This window comes from Pavona decussata, unplaced genomic scaffold, assembly GCF_977016875.1.
Source record: "Pavona decussata unplaced genomic scaffold, jaPavDecu1.1 SCAFFOLD_56, whole genome shotgun sequence".
Taxonomy (NCBI): domain Eukaryota; kingdom Metazoa; phylum Cnidaria; class Anthozoa; order Scleractinia; family Agariciidae; genus Pavona; species Pavona decussata.
In genome coordinates, this window is record NW_028145478.1 from 890330 (window position 1) to 909276 (window position 18947).

The 18947-nt window shown below is 39.6% G+C and overlaps 2 protein-coding genes across 2 annotated transcripts in view; one reads left to right on the plus strand and one right to left on the minus strand.

The window, feature by feature from the left end:
- The window catches only part of LOC146480057 (uncharacterized), a 38065-nt gene extending 19127 nt beyond the window's left edge, over positions 1-18938 (minus strand). Inside the window, exons 1-3 of the mRNA XM_085110113.1 lie at positions 18807-18938; positions 4218-4452; positions 422-499 (exon numbers count right to left, since the gene is read on the minus strand). Of these exons, the coding sequence (XP_084966239.1) occupies positions 422-499; positions 4218-4427 (288 nt within the window). The 5' untranslated portion in view covers positions 4428-4452; positions 18807-18938. The remainder of the gene's footprint in view (positions 1-421; positions 500-4217; positions 4453-18806) is intronic.
- Positions 12607-13696, plus strand: LOC146480058 (protein CFDP2-like). The gene has a single exon (XM_085110089.1). The coding sequence runs from the start codon at positions 12608-12610 to the stop codon at positions 13694-13696; it is 1089 nt and encodes a 362-aa protein (XP_084966215.1). The 5' UTR covers position 12607.
- Positions 18939-18947: the final 9 nt, after the last annotated feature.

Genomic DNA, 18947 nt, shown 5'->3' on the forward strand with positions numbered 1-18947 from the left:
GTTGAAAACAAACCTCTTTACTTCATATCCAGAGGGAAAAGGAGCCGGACATCGAGAACTTGTATATAGAAAAGGACACATAGGCGTTCATGGTAACTTTTGGTTGCAACCCCCACAAAGAGGTAATTTGAGTGCACTCCTCTTATTTAGTTTTACCCCTGAGCAACAATGCCCTGAATAAGTACCTTTACCTGTAATTATTTCCAGTTTCTGAGATTTAATGGATAAAGCATAGACTGTTTCATTTGGATTGTAACATGACCCAAGCACAACTGAACCACACATTTTTTAAACCCCTGTCACTATTATCTACGAGTCCTTCCAACTGAAGGCTTTCATGGCCCATACGGCAAAAATAGATCAAATGAATACAGTTGGAACACAAGAAGTGTGAATGATAGACTATTATATAGGTAAGTACCTTTCCTTTATTTTCAGATTTAGGTTCCAGTGGCATGACATATTCCTCATCTGTGTCACTTGAGGCCGTTCCCTCATCCTAAAGAGATCATTAAGCAAAAATGATAACCTCTTGAATTTCTTAATTATGACTGACTAGATCAGAATGTAGAAATATGTCCCAACTATGTGCAATACAATACAATACAATACATTTATTGACAACTCCCCCACGGGGGCTTTTCAGTGGCAATAACTTAAACGAAGAAACAAACTATCCAAAACCAAAAGTAAACCGTTGATTAAAATACTACATAAATCTATAAGTCTATCCTTTAAAACTAAAAGGGACTCACTCAATTTAAGAAAATACTTATATACGTCAAAAGTCGATAGAAACTCGTATAAAGAAACGCCTTGAATTTATGCTTAACAAGATGCCCCTCTAATGGCATTACACGGAATGCTTAATGTAGCCCCAATTATTCCCCATTGTATGTTTCGCAGATATTTAAAAAATATCCTCCCTTTGCCATTGAAATAATTGTCTGAATGGTTTTATTCAGATATATTGCGTGATACTTATCGTTGTGTTACTAGGAATCATACCAGAAATAACTATGCAATAACGTCATGACCCCGCTGAACTGGTCTGGCCTCCTCTAGCTCTAATCCTTCGCGTCTGTTTTTTAAAGCGGATTTTCTTTGCTGTGAACTCTCCCAATTTCCGCTGTTTCAACTGTTGAGTACTACCTAGAAGTTATTATTTCGATTTACTGCTTGAAAGAGGTTGGTTTTCTCTCTGAAAACGGCAGATCCGGAGTCTTAAATTCAGACATGTGGCCGCCATTGAACGAAAACAACTTTTCCAAATGATGATTTGCTTTGACGTCACACAAGTAGAGATGAGTGGGTCCCCTCCCTTGTGATATACGCGCAGATAATGGAGTTTGATTGGGCCGCTTTTGTTCAAGACAATCAAAACAATATATCCCTTCTGGGAGAGGGAAGAATTTAATCTAGTTTTAATGAATAAATCAAATGATGATTTGACGTCACACAGAAGTGATGAGTGGGTCCCCTCTCTCGTGATATGTGCCTGAAAAATAGATTTTGATTGGGCTGCTTCTGTTGAAGACAATCAGAACAATATATCCTTACTAGGGGAGGACAGAGTTTAATGCATAAATTAATGTGCACATTTATGACACCGATGAAGAAAAAGATACCCGACCGAAACCTAGACACGTCATGCCCTGCGGGCATTCCGTGTAAAAACTGAAAAAGACTCAATTTAAGAGACGATCTCAAATCATTCCACATAGTAACAATTCTGTATTGGAAAGACCTCTGGCCAAACTTAATTTTAAAAAGCGGTATGTTTAGCGGATGGGAACTTCTAGTCACCCCCTGCTTACACTCCCTCTGGATATAAAATTTGACCTTAGGTAACTTGGGGTCTGGTGTGTCATGCATTTAAAGGCCAAGATGGCATCCCTTAGATACAAGTGAGACTTGATTGAAATCCATCTTAGGTCATTCAGAACTGGAGTTATATGGTCGAACTTTCTTGTCCCGCTAACGTTAACTATGCAAGCAGCGAAATTCTGCACACCTTGTGGCTTACGAATATCAGTATCAGAAGTATTCGACCAAACAGATGAGCAATAATACAGTTTCTAAATCTAAATCTAAATATCATTATGTCTGCAAAGTCATATTGGACATCACGCCAACTCTAGAATAATAATAATTAAAACTACTCTAAAATATACAAAATAACAAAATAACAAATAAGTGTTTGCTAAACACTTAAGATTTAATTATTGTCATCAGTAAGTCTTTTAAAACGTGCTTTTGTCGGCTTACTTGCCCTAAGACAGACATGCAAGAAGACACGGTTATAATTGTGTGCTCATTAAATTAATGAAAGGTTGTAATTAATGTAATGTAAGTGTATATTGAAACTCCAGTATCCAGTACTATGTAAATTTTTATGATCACAACATCTGATGCACCAAATAAAATTAATGTTGGATTAATGAAGTAAGAGGTGAGGACTCTATATAAATTAAACCAATAGTTGGTTATATACGTAATAGGCTGGCATTTGAACATTTGAGCTGTGTAACCTGTACATTCCATTCAGAGTCTTATGATAGACAAAGTTCCCGATTGTTGACAAATTATTAGACATCAGTGATTTGATCAAAATTAATGTTCTAAATTTGAATGGCATGTTATCAAATTCTTCTCCCACCTGCAATTAAGGAAAACCATGATCAGGTCATTCAGACCTATTCATAACGTCTCTGCGTAAAAAAAACTGTCACTGCAGATTGAATAAAATAATTAATACCTGTAGTTGAAAGGTTTTACGCAAACTACTGTAGTGACTTTTTTTGCCTCTGAATAGGCTCTGTTTTGGCAAAAAGACTGGTCATCATGTAAGAAATTAAGAGCCCCTACATATTTAGTTTATGATCAGGACTGGAGCAAAATGATATAATACAATAAGGCAATGCACACGATGTTCAAGCTGTATTACGGCAATTCTTGGAAGGACAAACATTGATATCTTGACTAGTACTTTTGAGCTGTCCAGTTGCCTGGGGTCAACTGAGCAAACTGCGAATGCTTTGTCAATTCATGATCAACATTTACTGTACACTGTGGACAAAACTCAATTTAATTCCCTTGCTCCTTACATAGTCCTTCTCTACTAATGTGGCCTCCTTTGTATTTTTGCGAGATTTGACACAAATTCTCAGAAGTTTTCACTTCTACCAGCTCAAAATGTTGTCAAACATAGTATAATATTAACAAGAATAATATTAAAAAGGAGTCACTAGGTCTTTATACGATCTACAATAATAATTATTTAATTTAGCATGCAATTATATTCAAGTCAAATGATCAGCGATCATTTTTCAACCAGGATCGACGAAGTCAGCCTGCACTGTACTGCTCTGTGATGGTGAAAAACTGAAGACAACTTAATAACTGTTTTATTTTCAGTTCACAAGAAAAAAACTGGGTACAAATCGATCGTCAAGGGCTTTTATTCTGTTAAAGAAAGCAATTGGGGACTGTTGTAAGCAATGTAAAAGAACATTAGTTACTAAGGTCATCTGCAGAAACTGTTTCGGTTGCCATCACCCAGCAAACATAGTTAAGACTGAGTCCTTACTATATAAATGGACATTACTACAGGTGTCTTATTAAGAATCTTAAGAACTGAGACTTAAGACCTCAAAAAGCATGGTTAACCTACAGTGACTTCACTTACATTATGATTAGACGTTCATTTAAGGTTGCCATTTTGTCCACAGAGTAACATATTGTGTCTGTTTTCTGTGAATCACTCCTTTGGAGTATACAAGTGTATATACTGTATCAATTAGTTTTTGTTAGGGTCTTGATCTGTAAGCGTATCAAAGAGCAAAGAGACAAAATTTATGTCAGACATTTCATATGATGGGGGCAAAACCAGAAAAGAATATTGAGAAGTGTTAATTAAATTTATAAGGATTCAAACTAACCAATCAATACACATTTTTTCCCAAAAGGTTCATGCATGTACTAATATTAATATATCAGACCCTCTAATGTTTTCTTCTCTTTTACCTCCTGTGTCAAAAGAAGTGTTTATGTAATAATTATCAAAAGTCTGATCACCACCTTATTTTTTTTATTTTTTAACCTTTAAGGCCATCCAAACAATCTGACACTTTGTACAGCTTAATTTAACATTACTCATCATCCTTTAATTTCTAGGTACCCCTAGGCCTCTTCACTTAACATTAATAACAGCATACATTGTTTGGAAGATCATCTTGTCCTGGGCTCATTGAAGGTGTGGTGTAATCACCATGGGCTCCTGGGCAGCTTTGATGAAATTCATTGTACTTTCTGTCGGCAAACTGTTTCCACTTTTCTCCAGGGGTCTGACCAAGTTCACCAGCACCCAGTGGATCAAAACCAGGGTTGTTCATGCCACCTGATCCGGTTCCATCTCCATGATGCATATCTCCAGACCTTTTGCAAGTTAATCTGCCAAGGGTCAAAACAGCAGTATTAAAGCCTCTGTGGGTTAAGTTATCATTATGGACTCTCTACCTATTCCTCTCCTTCAAAGGGACTCGCAATTAGGAGGGCCCCAGGTTTGAGTCCCCTCTCTGACCACTATCTGGATTTGTTTCTTGGTTACATGTAAGTCCCCTGTTACAAATCCTCAGCCACCGTGCTCTGTAAATAGTCAACTGGTAAGCCTGGGGCCCCTACCAGGTGGGATTTTTAAAGAGTTTTGTGTTCTGTATAAAATATGTTTAGGGGCCACAAATTATGTAACTACTGGGTCACCAGTAATTGTGTTTAAACCGGCCAATAAAGTTTCTTTAAAAAAATGATCAGGTGGATTGTGAAAGCATGTTTGTAAGTTCTTTATTTCTTGAACTGGATGTAACACCAGTGCATGCAACTGATATTGTGGCAAGTCTATAATGACTTGGCAAATAAACAATTTAAATGCTGGCAATAAATTGAGTAAATAAAATAAAACCATATATAGGAAAAGTTCACCTGTTATTCTCAAACTCATCAATAATTTATGAAGAGAAAACAAAAGAAATCACTACCGTAAAGGAGGTTTGGTTTGGAATACGTTATCTATAATATTAATATAACATTTACAAAATTTGGTGAATTTTTGTTTTGAATTTGTTTCAAATGATATCCAAACACCTCCACACTGGTTTAAAAAATAAAACCTTGGCTGTGCCTGCTTCTGAGGGCCTTAGAGTAACGGTAGCCATTAAAAATTCCATTTCGGCTAAATATAATAGTTTTGCTCTTTCACTAGCCATTTTGGTTGGTAAAAAAATGTACTTACAGTCAACCCAGGTCACGCGTGAACAGTATTTCCAAGAATGAAATGAACATTCGAATTTCTCTTTGTAATGTCCGACGTGTGAATGGAATGTTGGACATTTCTCTGGAAATCGTTCCGAAAAAGACGCATTAACTGAAAAAAAGATTCAAAATACTTGGGAAACAATTGTTATTTTTTGAAATATTCAATTTTGCAATGTAAAGAAAAATTCATAACTTTATACCGTCAATAAGGAAGGGAAATTTATACGGGAACTCTGAAATCTCGTTGGCAATTTTCAAAACTGACATGTAAATTTCAAAACTCTGTTCAAACTTCAAAAATATCGTTCACACGCGACCTGGGTTGACTTTAAAAGCTCTGCAGGGTCAAACGTAAATGAAAATTAAAAAATTAGGCGAATCAAGAGAAGGTCAGAGAAGAGAACCTAATTAAAACAAAGACTGTTAGCGGATTTCACAGACTTTTGACCGCTTTAATTAAACAAGTTGAAACAGCTAGAACTTGGACACAAATGATTCAGTTTTCTGAGTTTTTTCCTGTCACAAAAGCAACAAATGGCAGAATCTGCTTCTACAGCCACTTATGAATTAATGAAAGAATTGTTTTGGGTAGTAAAATCAGACCTCAGCACTATAGCCACTGGGCTTGTGAGCTAAAAAGTTAGTTTTGACCCCTGGCTTCTTGGTGTTTGGAAATCAGATAAAACACCTTTTCTCCTGTTGATATGGTGTATTATAATTAAACAGTAATATTCATTAAATTATTAACTAGAATGTACAGTGATAGTTATGGTAAACAACTGAAGCTGCGGTCTAGTTCAGTTCTAAGTCGCAAATTCAAATAGGTTTTTATAGGTCTTAGCTGGGCCTTAAGAAAGGAAGGCTTCCCATGCAAAAAAGACCTAAAAGTGCAGTCAAAATGACTGCTGTGGCTTAATGTTCCCATGTAAATTTTCAAGATTCCAAAATGCTGTTTTTAATAAGAACAAACCAAACCTCTTTAAAACCATAATTAAACTCAAAAGAGTAACTTCAAAGGAGTAGTTGACAACTTAATTAAACAGTGGAAATTGGAGAACTTGAGCACGATGAAGAAGTTACGCTAATGGTCAGTATAAAATGCAGACTGCAGACTGCAGATTGCAGACTGGGTATAAAATGCAGACTGCAGACTGCAGACTGGGTAAATAATGCAGACTGAGACCCGAAACCGCCTCTTCGTCAAATACAGGATACATTTTGAATTTTTTCAACTTAACTTACGCTAGTGTCATACAATCGTCTTTCGAGATCATTTCCCATGAAATTGACATTATTATATTCTTTTCGAAAAGCGTCAACCTTGAAATAAACAACCCCAAATCATGACGTAAGAAATAACACGGACACATGACCTTTACTTCGCACGTGGTTGACCTTTTCGCCGCTTTGCGTCAACATGACATCGGCGACATCGGTAAGTGGCAGTCAGTGGGGCAGTAAAATAATGTTTTTTGGAATAAAATTAAATATGTCTTCATGTATTGCTAGAATACTGAAGGTATACAATTTGTCTTTGACAAACTTCGGTAATATTCAAAGAAACTAGTTAAAATCTGTCGATGTCAAATTTTTTGCCCCCTCGGAAATCAAGTTTGTGTAATTCCCCCATTGGGGCGTAATTGTTTTCGACCTAATGCAAAGCGATTAAGCTCGCGTCTTCTTTGTGAAGAAAGGGCCTCAGGAAATGAAAGCTACCAATCGAGATAAAGAAAACAAACTGTCGGGATCGGAAATGGGTCAAAAATAAGGTCAGCTTCGTGGGAGATAATCTCGGAAATGTGATTGCGTGACACTAGGGTAAGTTGAAAATTGAAAATGTATCCTGTATTTGACGAAGAGACGGTTTTGGTCTCAGTCTGCATTTTATACCCAGTCTGCAGTCTGCAATCTGCATTTTATACCTAGTCTGCATTTTATACACAGTCTGCAGTCTGCAATCTGCACTCTGCAGTCTGCATTTTATACCGACCGGTTACGCTAATTGTGGACAAATTGTGGTTTTAACAAAGCGAATTGAGGAAGAGGACATCTCAAATCATCATTTAAGCTGCAGACTTTCTCAGTTATGTTTGAGCACTTCTGGGAATCCACTTCACACAAAAAAGAAGAAGAAATAACAGGTTTGATTGTGAATTTGTACTGATCGAATACCATTCTATTGTAATTGACTGATTCTTCGTATTCCTGACAGTTTTTAGCAAAATTATCAAAAACATGCTATGCACTCGTTGATAAATTCACTTCAAAATTGATTCGCAATACCTTCAAATCACTTGTGATCAGTTGCTCAGAGTGAATTGAGGGTACAGACAAGCTCTGAGCCCCTCACAGTCTACCAAATTTGTTACACTTTATGTCAAGGAAGAACCTGGGCCACTTTTTTACATTATGTCTAAGTCTCTACAACCTGTAAACACTGTAACCAATAAGGCACTGGGGCACTTTAATTTAAATTAAGCATAAAGCAGCGGAGGAACTTTTCTGAAGTGTAAGATGCAACTTGGAAGAAAAGTAGCTGGTTTCCACTACATTGTATAATTATGTATTTGAGAGCAGTTCAACTTTGAATGATTGTACTACCCATGATTGAACAAAATGATGAGTGATATTATATCCACAACCTTTGTTGTCTATATTTGTACTCAGCCCCGAGGAGAGGGGGTTGCTTATACAAGGGGATCTGCTCATTTCAAAGTTTGTCAATTAAGGAGGGGGGGAATTATTTGGAGGCTTGTTTGACAGGGTGGGAGGCCTTGTTCAAGGATTTATTGTAATTGGGTCATATTTGACTTAATGCAGGAAGTTAAATACTAGACACACTTGCTAAACAAGATGTCATGCAAACACAGTGCTCACAAACACCACAGTATAACAAGGTAGCAAGGCATGAGAGGAATAAAGCAAGAGGCCAGGACCCACATCAGTTAAGACCTAAAACCACAGAGTTGGGCACCTTGGAGAACCTACAACTGATATTTCAAAACTAATAATAAAAGCCGTTTCAGAGATAGGAACAATAAGGATAAATTAAACATAATATTCTACCTATCTGCAGACATGTACATTAGCTATGCACTGTGATGCATGCCACTCCCTTCTCAAGAGCAACAAAGTCTTCATAGACTGTAAATTTTAAAGCAAAAACTGAAACGTACAGGAGTGAAACAGGCCTACAGTGAGATCATTAAAGCCATGAGAAAGCTAAAAGTGCCGTGGAAGCTGATACTGATGAACCAGTTCAGAGAGTTCAGTTCTACCTTCCCTGCGCTATAAATTAGTAATCTGAGAAGAGGCAGCATGATCAACAAAAGTCCATGTTGTGTATGATGTTCAAGACTGTTTGTACTGCCCAGGCACCCCTTTGTAGAATAAATTGTAGAACATGCTGGTTAGAGTCTGTACACATCCTGTAGCAGTTGTTGGAGATCTTAACAAAGCATTCTGCAGGCAAGTGTGCATGTACCAGAGAGTGTGACCATGATGCTCTAGACAACTTGACAATCATATATCCCTGGGGGATTGCCTATCACAGAACTAAATGAGTGGCTTGATAGCACAGTGGCTCTGTTGTAGATCAATGGTGTAGGGCAGTACAAGCAGTTTGCGGAGAGCGAAATTGTACAGAAGATTTGTGCTTAGCCAGAGACCTACCCAAGACAACCCATGGCCACCTGATCTAATGAACATTTGTCCATAGGTTTCATGGTTATGCACAATTCACGCTGTGCTTACCAAACCATTAGTGATCCTTTGACAACTGAAGAGCTGAAGAATCAGCAAAATTTTTCTGGGTGAAGAGTCCCAACAGAGTTGTGTGTTTGAAGATGACCAGTTAACATTAAACCTGCAACCCAACGTTAACCAGGATGGGATTTTAATTTGGAGTGCCATTGTCAGATATAAGGGATGTATCCCAAATTATACCTCCCCGTCTCAGATAAACACCTGTCATACTGTACACCCAGAAGTTAGTGCACTACAAACATAGCCGCACCTTTAACTGGAGAGTGGAGCTGACTTATAACAAGTGTGAAAAGACAACTCAACCAAGAGGTAATAGCAGCAAGTTCACCACCTGTAGATCTGGCACAAGGGTCACTCCTATTTCAAGTAGTTGGAATTGATTATGCAGGACCGATTAAATTCAAGAAATGTGGGAAAGTTGAAGGCAAAGCATGTGTTGTCCAGTTTTGTAATTTGTGATAATCCTAAATTACATGATAACTTACAATTTTGCAGGCCATATCAGAGGGCCGGGTATGGGTGCTGGGCACAGAGAGAGTTATGGGATTGTAGTTTGTAAAGTGCAGCCGTAAGGAGGGTGAGGCATTCTACGGCCAGCCTTTGCTGTGTTTAGTTATTTGAATTAGGTAATAATAATTCGTTTTTATTTAAACTTTTGAACATTGTCATGTGGAAACCAGGTTTTACTTTTGTATGTAGTCATATATCCTCTCTTAAGTAACTGTTACCTATCAGTGTGCATACCAAGTTTTACATAGGATACCTGAAACCCCGAGGGTGGCACCACTGCCTTGGTCGCGGGTACACATTCCCTATTTTTCCACCTGCTGGTTTTCAGGGGTTTTCATGATATGTCCCGCTTTGGTGCACTTAATTTTGATCCGTAAGCGATCCTTAAGGAAACGAAATGGCCAAAGTGGCCACTCAGCATAGTGCAGTAGCTTTATTCAAGAAGAGACAGAGAAGTGAGAGCTGCAAGGTAGGCTGCAATCATGGAAGAGCTCTCTCGAAAGAGCACTGACGCATCTCCTACCCACTAGAACTTTCATGTGACTGTGTTCTCCAGAAACCCTCTGGAGTTCTCAGTGTGGATGCCCCCAATTAAGGCCCAGGAGACAGGGCAGCTTTACAGGCAGAGGAAATATTCCATCAAATTGCTGAGGCAGAGGAAAACTCAGGATTATATACAGCTCAGACATTTAGGAACCTTTAAGTTGACACTGGATGATTTGAACACTCCTTGCATAGAGTTTGCTATGACTTATTAGTAACTGTTTATCATAGTGTTAGGCCAGTCGTGTAGGATGTCATGTGGGAGACTGACTAGTTAGACCTACAGTGTTAGTTACATTAGATGGGACAGATCTCGCCACCCTGCCTTCTCAATGTTGGTTTACAAGATTAGCTAGAAAAATTTTGAAAAACAACATTGAGAGGGGGGGGGGGGGGGGGGGAAGCAGGAGAGGGGTATTTTCGGCATGGTTGTGAAGCTTCACAACCAAACTTGACAAGGACTGTAGCTGTGACACGATGTTGAGATATCAAACGCATGTGAAGCGTGATTAGTGAATAAATGTGTTAGACATTTAACTAAAGCTCTGAATTCTGTGAGCATGAAGGTGAGACATACCTTTACAGGGGGGGGGGGGGCATTCCTGACATATTTGAAGTTAATGAGGGTTAGGCTGGCCTGCAGTTAAGTTACCAAACTTTTCAAGAGCCAAACTTAACTTGAATTTTGGCTGACCAAAATCAACACCTGTTGATTCAGATACCGAACTTTTCTTGTGCTAAATGCAATATGCCATTAGTCCTCAATGCTGCAGCTAGAGTCGTCTGTCTAGTACCCAAATTTAGTCACATTTCACCTCATCTAAAAGATCTTCACTGGTTACCCGTAGAGTTTCGGATCGAATCGAATTCAAAATATTGCTACTTGTTTTCAAAGCGTTAAATGGTATCGCTCTGCGTTATATCTGTGATCTCATCAGGAAAAAGGCATCAATCAGAGGCTCTTTGAGATCTAATGACCTCACTTTGTTAGAGGTGCCTCGAACCAAATGTAAGACTTTTGGTGATCAAGCATTCGCTTTTGCTGGTCCATCCAAGTGGAATAAGCTTCCTCTGGCAATTAGGACTGCCAAGAACTTAAATACTTTCAAGAAACAGTTGAAGACATTTTTGTTTAAAAAAGCATATGACTTCTGATTATTCTTTACTTTGTTTATTTTATTTCTTACTTTTTGTTTGATTGATTATTCTTAAATTTTATATTTTATTGATTTTGACTAAATTTTTCATTTTTATATTGTAAGCGCTTTTGAATGTTATATAAAAAGCGCTATATAAATTGATTATTATTAATTATTTTTTGATAAATTAGAACCGGTTGGTTTTGAATTAAGTTATTAACTTAGACAATCAGTCACGGGTAATATGCAACTACCTATTAGTGCCAGCTTTAAGTGACTTAAACTAACCTCAGGCCTTTTGTTGTAGTTTTGAAGGTCATGTGCTCTTCATTTAGACTGTCAGCAGTCTCTTTCTCTCTCAAAGTTTGTGTAGTGTGAGCAACCTTGTGCATGCAGAAGTGAATGTCACTGCGGTAACCGTAAGGCCGTACTTGCATCACACTACGCTACACGGATTTGTGTTCGCCATTAAACAATTAAATTACAAATGCCCTCTGATTCCTTCTGATACGCGAAGCAATGCAAAGATGAGTGCATTCGTTTGGTGGTTTTGCGTGGTTGCCAATCAACAAAAAAGCATCCACTTTTTCTTCCAAGAACCTCCATAATTTTTTTTCGTGTCATGTTGTTGCCGAATGAAACTTGATACATGTGAACGACTTTGGTTACCTAGCAGGTGACCTAAATCTTCCTGTTTTCAGCATGATAATATTCCTTATGTTCAAATGACGGCTTCTCTCATGTTATATATCAGAAGAAGCTTTTAATCTTGCTATTTTGGCTTTATCCAAGGAACGTAAATATAGAAATGCATCATACGTTGATATTGTCGCTATGCATTAGCAAATTTTCAGTGTTACATTATTTTGTCCCGTTGAATCAATCTTTTCGCGCACACTGGACCCCAAATGAAATTTATTGCGGCTTCTGTCTGGGTGAATTTTATCCGCTAGTTGCGAGGACAAAGTCCAACCCCTCGTCCACGTCGTGGTAGCTGGGAACAGGTAAGTAGGGGATTGCAGTGCAGGGTGAAGTATGGCGGGGGACTGGCTCCTCCAGGCCGCTACGGTAACCATGAACGCCTGCTCAGAACCCTGAAAAGTCTGCCCAATGGGGCTCTGGTGAAGCTTGGTGGGCCAATCACCCACTAAGTGCATACAAGCGATTACAGAAACCATAGGAAACACGCGCAAAGTCAAATCTGTCTTGGGAGGAGAAGGGGTCTCCTCGGGGACCCGTATGAAGCATCACAAGGAAAGCCGAAAGGACGCCGTGATGCCGACCCCCCTACTTACTCCCACGCAACCATACTGTTTGGTACATAGAACGTCAGGACTATGTACGAAGCAGGCAAGAGTGCACAGATTGCTGCGGAGATGACTGCATACAACCTGTCAATCTTGGGCCTCTGCGAGACAAGATGGCTGGAGTCTGGGTGCATGCAACTGTCGACTGGACAGACCGTCCTCTACTCTGGCCATGACAGTGCAAATGCTTCCCATACAGAGGGAGTTGGATTTATGCTGACGCCGCAAGCTGCCAAGTCTCTCATAGGTTGGAACCCAATATCATCCAGGATTATCACAGCTAGGTTCTACACTAAGGTTGGCAAAGCCACCTTTATTCAGTGCTATGCCCCAACCAACAAAGCGGATGATGAAGTAAAGTCGGAGTTCTATGCGAAGCTACAGGGGGTTATCGATGGAGTAGCCAGGAAGGACCTGATACTGCTCCTTGGAGATTTCAATGCTAAGGTGGGGAGCAACAATACAGGCTTTGAGACAGTCATGGGGAAGCATGGTCTTAGCGAATTGAGTGACAACGGAGAGCTGTTTGCTAACTTTTGTTCCTTTAATAAGCTTGTTATCGGAGGAAGTGTTTTCCTGCACAAAAAGGTCCACAAGGCGACTTGGGTTTCTCCAGACAACTGGACTGAGAACCAGATTGACCACATCTGTGTGTCATCCAGGTTCAGAAGGTCGCTGTTGGATGTCAGAGTAAAGAGAGGGGCAGACGTAGCTTCAGATCATCACCTTCTCATGGGCAGATGCCGGTTGAAAATGAAGACAAGTTACAAATACAACATTGAGATGCTGAAGGTGGAAGAGACAAAGAAGATATTCCAGCTCACCATCTCCAACAAGTACCAGGTGCTAGCAAGTCTGCAGGAAAACGAGGAACACCTGAGCAAGGGGAAGGACCAAACAGTAGGTAATAAATTGTGGCGGGGCATAAAAGACGCATGGAGGGAGATGTGTGAGGAGACTTTGGGAAGGAAGTCCAAACAGCACAGGGCTTATGCAAGTGTGGATACACTGAACAAGATTGAAGCCAGGAAAAAGGTGAAGGAGGTGTTGGATCACAGCAAGACGAGAGTCAGGAAAGCAGACGCTCAGGCCTACAAGGAGGTCAAACGAAAGAATTAGAGAAGACAGATGGAACTTTGTAGACAGTCTCGCAAAAAAGGCCGCGGAAGCAGCCAGCAAGGGTGACATGAAAGAGCTCTATTCCATCACAAGAACACTGGCAGGCGCTAAAAAGATCCCAGACAGCCCTGTCAGAGCCAAGAGTGGAGAATTGCTCACCGACCAAGAGGAGCAGCGTAAAAGGTGGGCAGACCACTTCAGGGAAATCCTGAACAGACCACCGCCGAGCGACATTCCAGACATAGCACCTGCTGACACACTTTTGGAGGTTGATGAGAGCAGACCAAGTAAAGAGGAGGTCGAGAGAGCCATCAGACATCTGAAGAATGGAAAGGTGGCTGGTCCAGATGGGATACCACCAGAAGCCATCAAGGCAGACCTGGAAACCTCGGCTGAGATGTTATACAACCTCTTTGGTAAGATCTGGGCAGGGGGGGGCCAGCAGCGAGGCCTGGATCCGAGCTTGTATGATTGCCCCAGTTAAGAAATTTGGCCGAGCGAGACTAAGTACTGATTTTTTGATAAACAAACATGGCGGCAATTTTATGTGAAAGCGCGTCTGTGCGGATTCGGAAACAATTTGGCTATTCGACGTCCAAACATCACAGGAAGGTTTCGGTCGCTTTTTTACCTGAAGTTTGGTCATCAAGAGGGATCACGGATGCAAATTCTGCAGCGAAAAACGAAAATACTGCAACCAACGACTAGCTGACCCCGGAGAGGATCAGTACTAGTTAGATCTGACACATAGTTCACAAGGCTAGACCTGCTCCTGTAGAAATTGACACTCGAGAGAGGTAGTAAGACTTCCTCCATTCCACTTTATTGTTACCTTCCCTATTTTTTCATTTATGTACACTGCAGGATTTCCTCCCTTTACAGCAACTACATACTGGGAGTCAACAAACTGGAGGTTCTGGTGATCTAATTTTCTGTTTTGCTTAAGTTAAAATGTTACTATCATACTCTCAACAACAGATTCTTCTTTTTCAATCTCTTCTAAATGGTGAAAAGTTGAGAGGTGATGTAAGCAGCGCTTTGCTCTTCAACTTTGCCAAGTGAGCCACAAATATTGACTTTTGAATTTAGTATGTGTGCTTGGTAATAAATCTCATCATTTTAAAGAAAGAGGTGAAGTTATCTTTCATTATTTTAGATTTTGTCTACCATACCTCTGGGGTGAGAACTGAAACATAAGAGGCAGGGTGCTAAACAGCAATACTCCAGCCAGTCATTACACTGTGGAAGAAAGCCATTAAAATCTCAATTCTCGCACAAACTTGATGGTCACCTCCACTGAGTTGATTCTTAACACGCTTATAGCTTAACGAGCTTGAATATCCCTTTAGCAAATTTTAAGTCCTCCTTAGCTTCTCCAGCACCTTAATTATCCAGGACATTCCGTATTCCGTAAAAAATGTGCGGTGACTGAGTTCACAGTGTGCAGTTCAGTTTAGTTCAGTTAGTTCGGGTACCGTAGTTTGTTAACTTAATCAGCATCATTTTAGTTGACCAGTGCTCATCATATCCCTTGTGTGCTATTCTCCGGTTGACCACAGGTTCTTTTATCATGATTTCCAGCCATAAACGAATGGTTAACTTGTCATGAAGCTTAACTTTTCATATTTTCTGCGGTTTAAGAGCAGGATTAATTTTTGTGGCCTCGCAAACCTCAAATTTCAGTCAAACTGTTTTTTTAGCTTACGCGAGCATCGCCGGGTGGCGTGATTGAATTAACCAATCACATCGCCCAATTCACGTTGTTGTTGGGGACTTTCGCGCCATTTGTCAAGTGGCCGGCAAGTCGCGGAGACGGCAAGTTGTTTACGAGGATTGAGAGACAGATTGTGAGGGAAAAGAGCACAATCAAAAAATGTCGACAACTGAAAACAGTGTAATGAAAAGGGAAAGAACGCGTTTTCAAAAATTGTGCTTCCTGTACCGAAAAATCGTTCGCAGCAGGCATTACGACATGACTGTTCATAACGGCCTTTTGAGGGACAAAAATTGCCTAAAAAGGTGAGTTAAAGATTTAGACAATAAAACGATAAGATTATCAGGTCAATGAATTTATTTTATGATAGTAAACAAGTATGTTAACGAGCGTCCGTTATGAGCAGCGTTCTTCTCACTTTTATCTTAAGACGCGCACTTAATATTAATCTGCCGAAGCGCGATCTCGGCCAACAATTTAAATCAATTTAATAATTGAAGCTCATCAATTTCCAGTTATAGCATGAAAAAAATGAAAGCAAACATTATTTTCAACGAGGCTAGGGTTAAGCTGAAGTTTTAACTCATTCAACCTCATAACTTAGTACACTGTGCAAGTGTGTGAAAATGTGCAGTAATTGCATAATTTACAATATGCTAATTGCACTTGACTATGGCAACTTCCCAATTTTTTGCACAAGAGAATAAGGACCTGAATGTCTTTTCACGTAACTTAATCTCCCTGTACAGACAAGAGACAAACACCCCTGCATCCGCTCATACAAACCTGGTAGCTCTATTCACAACAATGTTAAGTAATCTTCTGAGATCTTTATAAGCTATCCTTTCCAGTTGCAAAATTTTCTTACCTAAAAATTTCTTAAGGACTCAACCCGTTTTCCTTGTGTATGCATTTAAACCATTTGTGCATCAAAATTAAACTTACAGGAGTAACTGTCGTCTCGCAACATTTAAACAGAGGGAGAATTCCATAAAATAGACATGTTGTTTCATTCGTAACTACGCTTTCAACAGTTAATACGCATAAAATGTGGGACAAATACTTTTAATAAGTTTACATTAAAGTTCCAAGCCGATCTTGAGAAATAAGCTTACATTCTGGGCTTTGGCGATGACAGTCGTGAAACACTGCGTGGTGGCTTCTAGTTTCTTCAGAACTGAACGAGAATCGAAATTGAAATCTACTATTTTGTCGAGGTACAATATCTTCCTGAGACGACGAAAACCATAATCGTTCGCTACATTACAAATCATATTCTTCACCACATACACTCGCTGGTAAAATCTTAGCTCAGCTGAGAACATGTCGCTCGCAATTTCAATGCTGACGGCTCTACTAACCTAAAACAAAGCTGGCACCTCATTCCAGCGGTCTTGATTAATCGTAGTGTTCAAACTTCGTACTACCGCAAAAAAACATGCTAACAGTAAATAAACAATAACTAAATACGACTGCGTTTTCCACCGTCGAGTCGCCACGGACAAAATAGCACATGAATCCTTCGCATTTCGCGCATGCTCGTTACGGTTTTCGAATGATTGACAGATTTCTTTACTGGGGCGATCATCTATTTCCGAAAAGCGGCAAGATCAAAGGTAGCTGCCAGCCCCCCCTGGATCTGGGAAACAAATGAGATACCAGATGACTGGAAAGAAGGCTATTTGATCAAGCTCCCGAAGAAGGGAGATCTGAAGGAGTGCAAGAACTGGAGAGGCATCATGCTGTTATCAACTGCTGGAAAAGTGCTGAACAGGATAATCCTGGAGAGACTGAAAGCAGAGGTGGATGACCGTCTGCGAGATAAACTGGCTGGGTTTCGGAAGGAAAGGTCATGTACGGATCACATAGCCACGTTGAGGATCATTGTGGAGCATACAGTCTCTTGAGTGGATCTCTCTTGTGTTTGTGACCTTTGTGGATCATGAGGAGGCCTTTGACAGCATTGATAGGATTGTGTTGTGAAAACTGTTACGTCACTATGGCATCCCTGAGGAATATATCCTTCTCATACAGAAGAGCTATGAGAAATGCACCTGTAGAGTACTAGTTATCCACAATGGAGTACTAACTGAGCTGTTCGAAATGCTGACAGGAGTACGCCAGGGACGCCTGTTGTCGCCCTTTTTGTTTCTGAAGGTCCTGTGATTAATACTGACTTTTGAGAATTAATTATTTCAAGACAAGCTTTAAAGCAAATTTTTTTTGAAGCCCAGTAACAGTACAGTTCTGTTTTGAATTCTGCTGAAAAAAACGTTGGAATTTAAAGTTGAGTGACACTACAGTAGTCGCGTCTCAGGGTTTTCTAAAGAGTTTTTGCATGACTGATCACGGTAATTGTTCTCAGTCGATCAATAGCCCTGTTATATTTAGATTATATATTATTGTAGTTCATGCATTAGTTTTGGCTCATTAAAGGTTCAACGTTTGAATAAGAACTATTCCAAAGCCGAAATTCCTGCATGGCCGAAGATAAATTAGCCATTCTCGATTGCTTCAGATGCAAGACTTTTCAAGTGCTAATTAATTCAAGGTTTAAGGTTGGCTCAGACATGAAAAGACCGGCGTCTGGACTGGGCCCAAGCTTTAGGAATGCAATTGTAAATGCCATTTGGGAATTATTTTTCAACTGACAACATATATTTGTTTTACTTTCAGGATAAAACTTACACAAGACAAGTGTCATGTCTTGCCTCGACTTGCTGGCTACGGCCCAGCATGATCATGACAAATGTCCATTGTTTTTATTCACATTGCATTGTTGTGGTGCAAACCACACAGCTAATTAATACGAGGCCACGCACTTTCTTAGAAAGCAAGCCAGCTGGGTTTCTTATAAATAAATCTAAAAAATTGATGTAGGACACACCCACTTTCCAAGAAAACACACATATCATTAGTATGCAAATTAATCACAAATTCTGAGAAAATCATTAAGCAGGATAAACCTGTTTTTCATCTTTCGTTCGGCATTTTTTAATCACAGTTCTTTCGAAAATTGCATATTTTCCAAAAATTTGTTGAATGTTATAGCTTCCATAAACCAAATGGACAAACTGTATTCAACTCCAGCCGAGTGTCTCGATCCACTCTTTTGAAACAGTTTTGATCAGAAATTTAAGGCATTAATAAAAGCAAGGCCTTTGCAGATTTCCGGCATAAATTTTGAAATGAATCTGCAACCAAACTCCTTCCTTGAATGCAGGTAAACAGTAGATGGTCAGTTTTTAGAAATTTACTTTAAAAATAAACCGTAGGCCATGTATACCCATAAATCAGGTAATTAATATCGCACTGGATAACCTGAAGTGGAATTGGGAACGCCTCAATACAAGAGCGACCAAAAGTCAGCTACAAATGCTCAGGAATATTCCTCACCTTTTTACTTGAAAAATGCTGCTAACTGGCCGTCGAAATGATAGCTGGCCATATCCTATCCTTCAGCCCATTTTAGACATTTCAACACAAAGCTCTTGACGCAAGCATGCAGGATAACTAAGTTCAAAGCCCGTCGAATGA